Source organism: Aphanomyces astaci, assembly GCF_000520075.1.
Source record: "Aphanomyces astaci strain APO3 unplaced genomic scaffold supercont1.1, whole genome shotgun sequence".
NCBI classification, from domain to species: Eukaryota; Oomycota; class Saprolegniomycetes; order Saprolegniales; family Verrucalvaceae; genus Aphanomyces; species Aphanomyces astaci.
In genome coordinates, this window is record NW_009798264.1 from 1199099 (window position 1) to 1209122 (window position 10024).

Genomic DNA, 10024 nt, shown 5'->3' on the forward strand with positions numbered 1-10024 from the left:
CCACTCCCATAACATGCCACTCGGCGTAGAAACCGCCGTTTTTGGGAAGTCGCATAGACGCATCAAGATCTGGTAAAAGCCATCGCGAAGGTCGATGGTGGAGAAAATGGTGGATCGACCCATGCCGTCGATAATAACGTCCTTGCGAGGAATCGGCGTCTGAGCCGGAATCGTGGCTGCGTTCAATTTGTTAAAGGCGTGTACAATACGCCATTTCCCACCGGGCTTCTTCACACAGAAGGTTGGGCTGCTGTGAGGGAAAATACTCTCGCGGACGTGACCCGCCGCCTTGCGGACCGCGAAGAATGGTGATGGCATCGACTTGGTCGCGAGGAAGCGGCCATTGCCGCGTTACACAATACTTTCCGCCGGGCACGAGGTCAATCTCGTGTTGAACGCCCTTGTCGACCGGGAGGCGACACGGTACCTCGTCGGGGAAGACGTCCTCAAATTCTTGGAGGAGGTAGAAATAGGGGTTGGATCGCAGGAAATCCCACGTCTGGGACTTCAAAGGAGCCGCGAGGACTGAGTCATCTGCGGTCGAGGTTGAAAAGAGATCCGTCTCTTCTTCAACTGTGATCATCGCCAAGGCGGCGATATCGTGGGCGCGGAGAGATTCCACGAGCGAGTGGAAGCTCATCTCTGGCAGTGCCAGGATCTCGGAAAACGTCCGAGGGAGTTCGTGCAAGTTACACGTTTCTTCGATAAACGTGGTTGCCAAGGTCGAGGCAACTATCGGGGGCGGTAACGTAGCCTTGACGATAACAACAGAGGGCGGCTCTGTTGGGGGCACAAAAGGGGTATTGTGCAACACCGTGGTTGGGTCCGATGGGGTCGCGGGCGCTGGGGCCAATGAGCGCACTGTGGGGCTAGGAGAGGCGAGATCATTACTCATCGCCTCGAGCGGAGGGCCCAGCGGGTTGGTGGTGGATGGGGGAAGGCGATCGGCAGCCCGCCGATGAATCCAGGATTGGCTCGCGTTGAGCCAAGTAACCTTGTGCACGGATTTGGCCATCCAGTCAATCCACGGCTTGTGGGACTCCAGCCAGGACATCCCGATGATGAGATCCCATCTCTCATCGAGGTCGATAACATAGAAGGTTCGGTCGAGTCGAAACCGTCGAAGATGATGGGAACGTCGACGATTATGCGTGGTTGAGACGCAGTGTGGCCGTCGGCCATCTTGACGCGAACCCTGTCGGAGGGATCCGACGAGGATAAGCGGTTGAAGCGAGAGAGAGTGGAGCGGCTGGCGTAGTTGTTCGACGCCCCACAATCGATTAAAACCGAGTGCCTGGCTTCCCAGCCAGGCACGACAAGTTCCAAACAAATCATTTTGTTGGGTTGGAGCCCAACACGACACAGAAGAAGGTCTGTGTCCGAGGCTAGGTCCTTAGAATGTGTCAGCACGCCACACACCTCCAAAGGACCTAGGGTATCCCCAGTAGGTCACCTCGCGCCTACTGGGAGCAACCGTTTCCCGCCCCACTCGAGCTCGGAGCGGGGCGAAATGGTGGGCGTGAGCCACCATGGCTTTCACGATTGAAGTGGTTAGGTGGACCGCTTGGAGGGCGACGCGAAGGGGTATCGGGCGCGGTGCGGGAGGAACCGTGTGAGGGCGGGGCGGCTGACGCCACACGGCGAGGGGCCGGGAATGCGCGGGAGAAGTGTCCCGGGTGACCGCAATTGAAACACGTGCGGTCGTCCGATGTCTGGGCGAGCATGGAGACATCCATGTCTGAGGACGCCGCGCGTGCGTGCGCGAAGGTGGAGAATGATTCCGAAAGCGCGATTCGGACGGCTTCTTCAAAGGTGTCCGGGTAGGCGCGAAACAGCTGTGTGCGCGCCGGGCCTTGGTTGAGACCGTCCATGAAAACGGTCACCCGTAGGGGCTCTGGGAGTGACTCTTCTTCGTTAATGTTCGCAGCCAAGATGCGAAGATCATGGATAAACTCTTGAAGGGAGCGTTTTCCTTGCTTGCAAGCCAGATATTGCGAGCGATAACGAAAGTCGCTGTTGGGTGGCAGGAACATTGCCTTGAGTTCGGTCCAAAGACCGCGAAAGATGGGAAGCAGTGGCGGTCCGTCAAGCGTTTGGAGAACGCCCAATCTTCCGCACGACCCTTCAAATGCGACATCGCGAAAGCTACGCGGGTGGCGTCGTCGGAGATACGCTGAGCGTCAGCAGCAGTGCTGACTTGTACAAGCCAGCGGAGGAGTTTGTCCGACTCCGCTCCGCCGAATTTAGCAACATCCAGCTTGATCGACTTCAAGGCGAGAAGTCGATGGAGTTTCCGACTCCGAAGCGCGCGTGAGGCGCGCGATCTCATCGTGAGCGATTCGCAGAGAATCTTGGAGGGTGCAACCATGGGACGACATGGTGGAGGCTTGGTCTTCTAAGGTCGCGAATTTCTCGCGAGCGACGCGAAGACATTTGGGCGACTTGTTCTTCCAATGCCTTCTGGGCGGCCGTAGCTTCGGCAACCGAGAGATCAATCGTGCTACCGATGCCTTCCACAAGGCGATTTTGGTTATCGGGAGTCATCCCGCCAAGGAGTAGCACGGTATCGTTGTCACCAAAACCACGACGCAAAAGGGCAAGGACCGCCTGGTGGGCTGCGGTGTTGGTGGAGGACATAATGTTGGTCGACTGGACGAACGTGGAGTGCTACCAGGTGTGAGCGTGCGCAGAGGAAGACGCAGGAGATGGTAGAATCAAGAATGAATTGATAGCGTTAAAACTACTACGCTATCACTAAGCTACGCGCAACCAACCATTGATGTATCGCGGGGGGAACACCTTGGTTGCGCAAGAGGACTTGTCGGTGTGCGAAGGTACACCTTGGACTGAAGAGACACCTTGGACTGAAGATGTGTCGACTAGTCATCCGGTTAGCAACCGGATGACGGGCACGGTTACAATGCATGCCGTTGCGATTCAGCCATATCCCACGCGGCAATTGCTCGTTTGACCATCGCCATCCTCTTCTCCTGCTCGGTCAGTGAATATGGATTCTCCTCGTCATCTTCGATCATCTCCTCAAACAGCCACATCTACGTAGGTGCCGCTTGAATGGGGCCATGACGCCAACGTCCAACAGCTGGCAGACTGACGTCGTGTTTGGTGGTAGCGCACAGAGGTGCGATCCCAGCTCTTCATTGACGATCTTGATTGACTCTTCCGAAACGTGTGACTCAAAGTTGTCAACTAGCACAACGAAGCACTCCTCAATGTCGTCGTGCAGGACCGAGTGGAGAAAATGTTTCCACACGCGGGCATCCATCCACCCTTTGTCTTGGACCGCGTTGAAGTGCCCGACTACTCAATACCACCGCCTGGTTGACCCTTCATGATGAACATGATAGGGAGCTTGGTACCATTAGCCCGGGCAGTGATGGCGGCGGTCATGCGCATAGAATGCTTCCTCCCGCATGATATCTTGGAGCTACCTCCACGGACAGCCCAAACGTAGTTAGGCGGTATATCATAATAGAAACCTGTTTCGTCGACGTTGTACGTGCACTCCATTCCGTAGGCGCTGTACGATCGATGGAAGTCGAGAGCAAACTCGTCGTGAATCTCGGCTAGGTCGCCTTGACTCTTTTTGCACTTTCCTGGTATTTGGCGAGAGAACCCGTGTCGTTGGCAGAAGCGACGAAGCAATTGCAGGATGGAGTTGTAGCCCGAGCCAGGCTTCTTTGTCGCGAGGTAATTGAGCAGCCACGGGCGTTGGTTCCGATCCAAGTGATCATGTGCATGGTTGTAAGGGCCCGCTCTGCGTCGCGCAACTTATTGATGAATTGAACGAGGCCTGGTGGATCCGGGAACACTTCGTGGCGGCCGCCTGGTTGCAGCTTCATCCGCTTCTTGTTTCTATCGAAGGCAACTCCAAGCTCGACGGCGACCTTTGTGTCGTTCATGGTCTCAAGTAGCCTCAAGGCCTCGAGCTTTAAGGCAATCGAATCCATGATGCGTATCATTGTTTTATTGCAAACTACCAAATTTGCCTCCGTCATTTTTTTAAGTCCCAAGTTTGGCAGGAGAATAAAAATTATCCAATCACGTGTTGATATTCATGATAATTTATTCTATTGGACAGAAGAAATGTCGAGTAGGGTTGCAAACTTCGGTTGGCCTTGCATTCCGTGGTTCTCTGTAGTACTTATTGCCGGAATTTATGCTTACTAGAAATAGACAAAAAATCACAAAAATCGTTGTAGATCTCGAAGATGCATGTAGAAATGCCACCTAGAGCAAGTCGTCATATTTTAATTTGAAATTGCGCTAGCAAATTGCATCAATACACAAAGAAAGTTATGAGATCCATGATAATATTTTGCAATGAACGTCGATTTGAACCAACGGTAGTGCCTCCAAAACGACGAATCCATTGTTTTTTCCTCGGAATATCTGTTTTGGATGCCATATTCAACATGATACATCCACCTACATTTACATGCCGTTAGGTTAAACAGCATGCTGACCTGTCGAGCTATGTATATCCATTGTTTTCTAGTGATTGGCTTAAAATTGAAGCCGATATGCTCGCTCAAAGTTGGCAAATTTCGAAGATTATGAAGATTTGTAGATACATGAATATTCGTGTAGATTCAGAATATTTTAGTTACAGTAGTATGTAGTGCAGTGTACAGTATTAGCTACTAGGAAATGCGAATAAATCCGGATAACATCTAAAAAATTAGAAAAGACCATTTCGACTTTCATCGGCTACACGACATGCTCCGCGGTAGCAAAAGAAAAGCAACGACTGTCCCTCGTCTGACATGGTGCACCACACCACCATGCTATTGTGCAGACAGTGCACCACCCCGACTGTGTAGCAATGAACTCGATATGGAATATGAGAACTACCCATGCCACATCACCCACTACCGCATGATGCCGACTCGCGATGTCTATTTACGTGCTGTTCTGGCCGAACCAAGAAATGCAAGCAACCTTCGTGTGAGAATTGGCGAGACAAAAAGACCATCGAGTTGTCATATTCGTGGCCAAACGATTTGTGGGATATCGATGCTGCGTACGGTGATGTCAAGGCAGACAACCCGGCAACCTTCGAGCTCAAGCCGATGATCGCTGCAGCTCGTGCGTCGTCCGAGCAGCTTTTGGGAAGTGACTGCATTCCTCCAAGATCCAAGATGGCCATACACTTGCCGTATGCCGTTGACGGCGAAACACTGACCGTGACGAAATTGTTAACTCAAGCGGCTATGATTGTGGAAGCAAAGGTTGTCAACAACGACATTCCAGTGAAGACAGTGCTTTGGAGCGATATTCGTTAGGTTTATGTACATTTAGACATTTCATAACAGTTAGTTTGTTCCCATTGTTTCACAATGTGTTTATCAACCTTGTACATGTTCGATGACCATTTGCATTGTAAATATGACTAGAATCCCATATTTCACTCATCTCCCCGAATCGAATGGCTGAAGCGAATGAATTAAAGAACCGCCTAAGTCAATCAAATCACGTTTTGTCAAAATAATTAATAACCAATCAAATCAAACGAAAATCCCTCGAAGACTTGGGGTTGAAGACGCTTGCCATTGTGATCGCGGTCGTACACAGTTTCTTTGACAACGACGTTCGCACGCATGCGGTACAATACAGGGTTGTTGCTATGTTGACTTGCCGCGTCATCTTGAGCATGGAGCGGCGACTGCGACGATCGTGTTGGATACCAGTGCGTTTGTGGTCATAGGAAGCCATGAAACAACGCATCTTCGAATTTCCATTATGGCTTATGCCCACCCGGACTGTGTCCACAACCCTGGCAAGTCCTGCTTCTACTGCGGCGTTGCCAATCATACGTTGCCTGCATGCACTAACGTAGAGTTCCAATTTAATAGACATATTTTGGAGTCGCTGCCGGGAAATGAAGCAGCTCGGCACTGAGGAATGGGTTTTTCGACTTCTGAAAACTGATAATTCAATAGGAAACACAGGTCTTTGAGGAATCACTGCAACATCAATTTTTACAGTATCTATCATGTCCTATTATCCCATTTTCCAAGCAAAACACCTCAAAAGTAGGGGACAATTTACAATTTAAGGGACATATTTTAATCTTGATCGTAGTATTGATCGATGCATACATTTTGTGTGGTTAGGGTATAATACTATGTCAGTTACATATTCAACCTCAACGGGTTATGTATTTATAGAGCCAATTGGTCAATTGATTCATATAGAACACAAGGGATCAAGGTGAGTATTAACTGTAAGTTAAGGTAACGTGACCGATCAGTGATCCGCCAATATTTGGATTTTTTCCTTCTTGAATTACTCAGCGGCTATTTGTGCTAGAACAAAGTTGGACACACATTCTGATAGACAATTTCAAGTACTTTCACAAGGATTCAAAACCGATCGGATCTGACAGTTCATGTTTCTCCAATTAATTTAGAAAGTTGAGCAATTTACACAGTCGATCAGTGATCCGCCAAAATATATACTTGAAGTGAGTATTGAATTCAGTTTAACAAAATCCAAAATCTTTAGCTGAAAATATAATATGCTAAAGGTATATTAGTTTTATAAATGTATGAAGTTTTGAAGTATTGACATGTTGGAGTGTTGGACAATTCGTGCATGACAATGCAATTCACACATGACAACGACGTGTCATTCAAAGTATTCGACATAATGATGGACAATATACACTTGATATTGTCATCCTACATTGAATGCGTTGGACAATCATTGCGTTGGCATATCAAAGTTCAAACCAAGTATATATGGGGATTCTAATCTCTCATTGCTCAATTTTCCTCCTGGTGCCCAATGCGGGTGCCAGCGGCGTAAAGTTCGTCACCACCAAGTCGCGCCTGCGTTCGCATAGTACCCACATACCGTCAGACGTCCCTAAACATGGCGCAGTCGTGGGGCAGCACAATGGTTAGCCAGTGAAGATCATTCTTCGAGGTGGGCACGATGCTTTTCGGAATTTTGAGTGAGTACTATTCACTTAAACAAAATAATCCTCCTACTATCGCCTTCGCATTTTACACGAAATAATTAGTTCTAAGTTAGCGTTATTTGCAATAAAACTCAACTTCAAAATATGACAATTTAGAAATGTAATAAACAGCCGTATAGACAATTGAAAAACGTAATTGATTTTATATTCATACAAGACACTATTGCACAATGTTGATCACAATGGGGGGTACTGCTGCAGTCGAAACTGCTACTTGGAGTGATGGCGTAGATACTTCGTGTGACATCTCATATTGCGCTGATGACATCTTCCGCTATGGCTTCAACGCTGCCTGGGCTAGCAACAAGTCGTGGTACCCGGACGAAATAATCTTCCCACTCCCAGTCAATGTCTTCCGCTTTGTGTTTTTCGGCTTCTTGAGGGGTGGCAGCAGGAGAGTCTCATCGCGGACAATGGCTTGACGTTTGATCCACGTTTCGTTGACATCAATCTCAGGAACGTCAGATGGCTTGAAAAGTGACAGCCGAAACATCATCTTGTCAAGGGACAGTGGGCAGAGTCCCGTACAAACGAAGCCATTTTTGATCGCTGATTGGCTCGTGGAGTTGGTCCACACATTACACGCGATCGACACAGCTCGCTGCTTGCTGATGCTTGTAATGTCAGTCCAGATGACATCAGAAACCGCCTGTCGAATCGCTTGCTTGAACGGCCGAAAAACCGTTGCATCCAGTGGCTGGAAAAGGTGGGTCGAGTTTGCGGGCAAAAACTGAAGGAGAATGTCGAAGACTTTGGCTTCGTCGTATACGTACTCGGAGTAGTGCGACGAGCAGCCGTCCAAAATAAGCAGCACTGGACGCTGCACGGTGGAGGGAATGTTGTCGTTGAGCATCGAGAGCCACTTGCGACAAATGTACGAAATCGTCCACCCCTTCTCAGAAGTTGTAACGGCAGCGCCAGGGATCGTAAGGCTGTCACATGTATCGGTAGATACACGGTCTCTAGGCAGCACAAAGAGCGGCGGTATCTTGGCCCCATCAGCAGCCACACATGCGACAATCGTGACGTGAGAAGCGGCAGATGACTCCTCCGCGTAAACAGGCTTTCTCGTACGGTGGACCACAACCTTCCTTGATGTCTTCGAGGGCGAGAAGCTTGTTTCGTCCATGTTGAAAATTCGGCTTGGGTCCATGTCCACCATTGACATGGAGTGTACGAGCTCGTGAAAGAATTCGACGACCGTATCTTTATCGACACCGTTTCGGGTCTTACTGAGCACTTGAGCCTTTGCGATCTTGATTTGAGGGTGTCGCTTGAGGAATCTTGTATACCATCCGGTCGTCCGTTTTGGGGATTGCATGTCTTGGATCACGGCGACCATTTCGGTGGCCTTATCAGTTATTTCTCGACATCCAACTGGATGCCCATCACGCACTATGGCAAGTATTCAGGCCACCAAGTCGAGTTCGAACGGCCGTGGCAAGACTGGTGGTGGTCCCATCGACACCGGTTGTGAGTTGCCGTTACGTGCATTGGCCACGTGTTCACGGAGTGTGCGCAAGGGAATGTCGTGAGCACGAGACGCTGAGGCAATAGTGTGTTCTTGAGCTAACACTGCATGCACGGCCACACGCAACGTGTCCTTCGTGTACGATGTTCGTGGCGGCATTTCGTTGTCAATTCAAATCGAAATCCTCTTAACGTTTATAAGTTTTGCCTCCATAATTTCTCACGAGGTCAATATTGTAAGAAGTTTTGTTTTGTCCAATACAATTCGAGAAACCATGTTATTGGATAAAAATTTTTGGCGGATCACTGATCGGTCACGTTATTGCTACAAAAATTTCAAGGTGAGTGATTGGGTGAATTCGATGTCCCTTAAATTGTCATACAGTATGTCTCTTAAATTGGAACTCTACCTTATCCTCAAGTCGGACTGTGCCCGCAACAGCATGCGTTCTGGCTTTGGCCGCACAATCTTTGACCAACACGACTCTGCCTCCGCCAATAAGATGCAAAACGCGACGTTGGCGTTTGATTGGCCGAATCCAACGCCTCCGTGACGACCGCGATGATCGTGGATGACGTAGTGGCCAGGGTGGTTTCAGTGGCCAGGGTGGTTTCAGTGGCCATGGTGGTCCAGGTTATGATGATCATGACCGTGTTGGTCGAGATGACAGTGGCCATGGTGGCTCTCGTGGCCGTGACCGCAGCCGTGATAGTGCTGGTCGTGATGAACGTAGCTCTGGTTATAATGACCGTAATGCCGGCAGTGCTGCTTATGATGTAGTGACTTGTGACCTTGGGTATGGTCGTCCTCTGGCTGCTGCAAACTACACCATTGTACTATCCTACCTCAACTGCGTCCTCGAAAAGCCGCATCCGCCTTTCGTGCTACCCAACGTTTTATTACTGGCTCTGTCCCACTCTTTGATGTGATTTACGTCGCCGCCGCACCCTTCATTCACTACCTTCGACTATGTCGTTCATCTCTCCTAAGCCTCCTTCGGCTCTGCCACATGCACCAGTTACCGTCGAGCCGAGCTCGTTGCCAGCCAACTACAGGAAACTTCGGAATGGTTCACCTATTTTTACTTCGACCCGAACATCTTTGATTGGCTGCTTAACTAGGAACTACGGCAAATATTCCAGCCAATCATACCCTGGCTGTAATATTTTGAGAGGAATTAAATTACCAAGACTAATGTGTCAAAATTTTGTGGGTCATGATTACTAGTACAAATTTCTGAAGATTATGTGAAGTTGAGAGTTCAAGTATTGACCGGATGGAAGAACACTACACAAAGATAAGCGTTTGACGCGGTGGTGCAATGGTTAGTACGACGACATCCAAGACGATTGAGGAAGGGGGGCGGGGTTCGAGCCCCGGTCAGTGTCAAACTTATTCCATAATTTAATTGAAAATATATATTACATTAGCAATAAAATATGGAGTCAACACTTGCATCACGGGGGTCGACGAAAAGACCTTCCGGAAGTGGGTTTGGTTATGGGTCCCAGTTCTTTTTTATCTAGTTTTGAGTAGATCAAATGGGAACG

General features: G+C 49.2%; 3 protein-coding genes across 3 annotated transcripts; 1 reads left to right on the plus strand and 2 right to left on the minus strand.

Annotated features, from left to right (window-relative positions):
• Nucleotides 1-190: 190 nt before the first annotated feature.
• Nucleotides 191-2637, minus strand: H257_00421 (hypothetical protein; the record flags this gene model as incomplete). Its single annotated transcript, XM_009823115.1, has 5 exons — nucleotides 191-1075; nucleotides 1138-1430; nucleotides 1529-1976; nucleotides 2057-2395; nucleotides 2443-2637. The coding sequence occupies 5 exons, from the start codon at nucleotides 2635-2637 to the stop codon at nucleotides 191-193; spliced, it is 2160 nt and encodes a 719-aa protein (XP_009821417.1).
• Nucleotides 2638-4874: 2237 nt separating this feature from the next.
• On the plus strand, nucleotides 4875-5303 carry H257_00422 (hypothetical protein; the record flags this gene model as incomplete). Its single annotated transcript, XM_009823116.1, has 1 exon — nucleotides 4875-5303. One exon carries the CDS (start codon nucleotides 4875-4877, stop codon nucleotides 5301-5303), a length of 429 nt encoding a protein of 142 aa, XP_009821418.1.
• A 3108-nt stretch (nucleotides 5304-8411) lies between these two features.
• H257_00423 (hypothetical protein) lies at nucleotides 8412-9151 on the minus strand (the record flags this gene model as incomplete). The annotated part of the gene is made up of 3 exons (XM_009823117.1): nucleotides 8412-8606; nucleotides 8884-8959; nucleotides 9018-9151. The coding sequence occupies 3 exons, from the start codon at nucleotides 9149-9151 to the stop codon at nucleotides 8412-8414; spliced, it is 405 nt and encodes a 134-aa protein (XP_009821419.1).
• Nucleotides 9152-10024: the final 873 nt, after the last annotated feature.